Source organism: Saprolegnia diclina, assembly GCF_000281045.1.
Source record: "Saprolegnia diclina VS20 unplaced genomic scaffold supercont1.10, whole genome shotgun sequence".
NCBI lineage: Eukaryota > Oomycota > Saprolegniomycetes > Saprolegniales > Saprolegniaceae > Saprolegnia > Saprolegnia diclina.
Genome location: NW_008246077.1, coordinates 192,398 through 195,185, shown reverse-complemented (window position 1 = coordinate 195,185; position 2,788 = coordinate 192,398). Strand labels below are relative to the sequence as shown.

At 51.5% G+C, this 2,788-nt stretch overlaps 1 protein-coding gene across 1 annotated transcript; it reads left to right on the top strand.

Moving 5' to 3' along the window:
* Nucleotides 1-1,812: 1,812 nt before the first annotated feature.
* Nucleotides 1,813-2,315, top strand: SDRG_04072 (hypothetical protein; the record flags this gene model as incomplete). Its single annotated transcript, XM_008609728.1, has 5 exons — nt 1,813-1,823; nt 1,860-1,928; nt 1,981-2,046; nt 2,103-2,165; nt 2,231-2,315. 5 exons carry the CDS (start codon nt 1,813-1,815, stop codon nt 2,313-2,315), a joined length of 294 nt encoding a protein of 97 aa, XP_008607950.1.
* Nucleotides 2,316-2,788: the final 473 nt, after the last annotated feature.

Here is a 2,788-nt window from a genome sequence, read left to right as displayed (position 1 = left end):
GTGCTGGACTTGGGCAAAGCGTGCATCGCTACATCACCCGAGAGTCGCCCGACTGCGATACAGATCGCACACGTAATTCGCCAGCACATTCAGACCACGTTGTAGTAAGACCTTGAAACACGAATAGTGTATGTCCTCCCATGCTACGACCTTGCCAACGACAGACACCGTTGAAAGGGATCTAGCATAACGTCGCACCGTGGTCCCACCATCGCGGGCTCCGACAAATCCTTCAGTCACCAAGCACTCGCCGACGCTGACCGTCGTGTGCAAGCTGAGCCTGAACGAGTCATCTCCGAGCGACGAAATGCTGCCGTCGGCGTCAACATGCACCAACTAACTCAAGCTACCTGTGGTATATCTGGGATATCATGCTATTATAGTTACATGACTGCATGACAAACCCATCTGCGCAGCTCAGGTTCTGGGAGCCTAGGCTGTATCCAAAGCCTTGAGATAGATCATGTCGTTGAAGATCCTTCTGGGATCTTCATACCAAATGTTCCATAGCCAACCCCACGGCGGAATATTCTGGATCTAGTAGGAGGCGGCTAATCCTCAATTAGCCAAGCGTGTTGGATACAAAGCGAATGCTGAAGTGAGCCTCTAGGACTCAGTCTACTGACAACGGGCAGGGCGTGGCTGGAGTCCACTTCCCTACAAATGCCCATACTATTGTCGTGTTTCTTGTTGGATCATGTTGAAGTTTGCTAGCTATCTCGGAGCACAGCACACTACCCATTGTCGAGGGTCTTACTTGTCCACCGCGACATCAAGTCCCGCACCATCCTCTTCGACTTGACCCAGGTACAGCACTCTATGTTCCTACTAGTATGTTAATGATTGGATGAGCTATACATACTGGGGTTACGAAGACGGACTTTGGTTGTTGTACAAAACAGGGACCTGGTGTGTGAAATGTAGCATCTCTGCACAAGTGTGCAAAGAAATCACTCGTTTTCTTTGCGACGGCACCATGCAGCTCGTTTCCCGCTCATTATTGGACACATGCACACTGTCATTATTTCAATACTGTAGGACGCAAATACTGACGGTGTCGTACTCCACGACGCGCACAGTCGCGCCGCAACTGCAGTGAGCAAGTTTTGAGAAAAATGGTCTGGGTTGTTGGCGACAGCTGTTCAAGACTGTTTTTGGCGCAACTTTGTCACTCACCAATTTCAACCGCGAGACTGATGGCGCAATGCCTGCATCTATTCGTCGCCTTTCTCCAAGTACGTGCGTCGGTTTTGACAAAGCAACGACCAACGTGCCTCTAGTTGCTCCGGGTAGCGCGGTCGTGGGCCTCCCCGTGCCCTTTTAATGTCTATACGTCAACGGCGACGAAGGTTTGCGGCAGGCCAAGCAAAGTTAATGCCCTCTACTGCATTCTCGATAACAACTGCAAGGTAAAGAACGACGTCTTCAAGTCGTTATTTCGTCCAAGCACAAACGCCAAGTGCATCGTAGATCACCAAAGAGTACACGGCGGTCGATTTTCAAGTGCAAGATGATCTGCCGCTCAGTGATTCCTTCAACGAGGTAGTCTCGTGGGGAAAACTAGCGATAACTCTCAAGATACAAGGTACACTGCACTCCCGCCTTGCACGGATCGTTATTGCATGACTTAGATATCCCCGTCGAGCACGTGGCCGATCTACCTCTATCCAAGGGCCCCGAGCTCTCCGTGTACGACAGCGCGGAAGGTTCTGCGAAGTGAAACGTTTTGTCGACTGTGGCATTTTTGGGAATGCGGCGGTGCGATCACTCGGCGACTTTTCGCAAGCGACGAACGTGACCAGCTTGTGCGGCATGACCCACATGTGACGCGACGGACTCACGCGATCCGATTTGCGTAGCTCGATTATTGGCAACAAGAATGCGTTGTATACGTCAGGCGTCGTCTGGCCCCCCAACTTGCGGTCCCTGTGCGTTGCGGTCTGTCAAATCCACCAATTACTACAGACTTGCACCTTGTAGAAGCATCACAGGTGCCAACTTGCGCTCCGTACCCGACATCTCGGGACTCACCAGCCTCGCCACCTTGTTCGCATCCATTTCTTCTCCTTACATTTGGCACACAACAAACATGATAATGCTAGGAACTTGGACAGCAACAACATTGAGACACTTCAAGACCTCGATCTGCGCATGACGACGGGCGTGTACGCTATTTCAACATTTTCACTCGCTCCCAACCTACGCTGCTCTTATTGATGATACGACGTAGATCGTTTCTATTCAACCCCATCACCAAGGTCTACAACGTCTCGCTTGGGAATAACATTCAAGAAGTGTCTGTCGCTACGACTTAGCTGCCTGTGCGCTTCGAGGAGCGTACTCATGTGCATTATGTAGGATCCTTGAGGGTACCGAGATCACAACATTTACGGTTGATCCAGCAACCTATCAAGCGCTTCAAGCCCACTCGGGCCTACGTTTGGTAGCTACGGATAATGTTACCACGCCGTCATCTTGCAACCTGCCCAACACCCGGCAGCAAGTTCTAGCTACTCTAGGAGGTTCGAACAAAAAAACTCCGGTCACTATCTGCGTCACACCCGGTACGGTCTTCGCGCTTTTAGATGCGCTCATGTGTACGTCCATAGAGTCGATGCTGCCAATGACTCGACCACCCACTGTAACCCCTGCAAGCACTCCTCGGTCAACATCGACACCGGCACCACCAAACCCATCCGCGGGCGTCAGTGGCACGGCCATTGGTGGCATCGTACTTGCGACCATCTTGCTTCTCGGTGGTCTTGGCTTTGCCTACTTCAAGCAACGT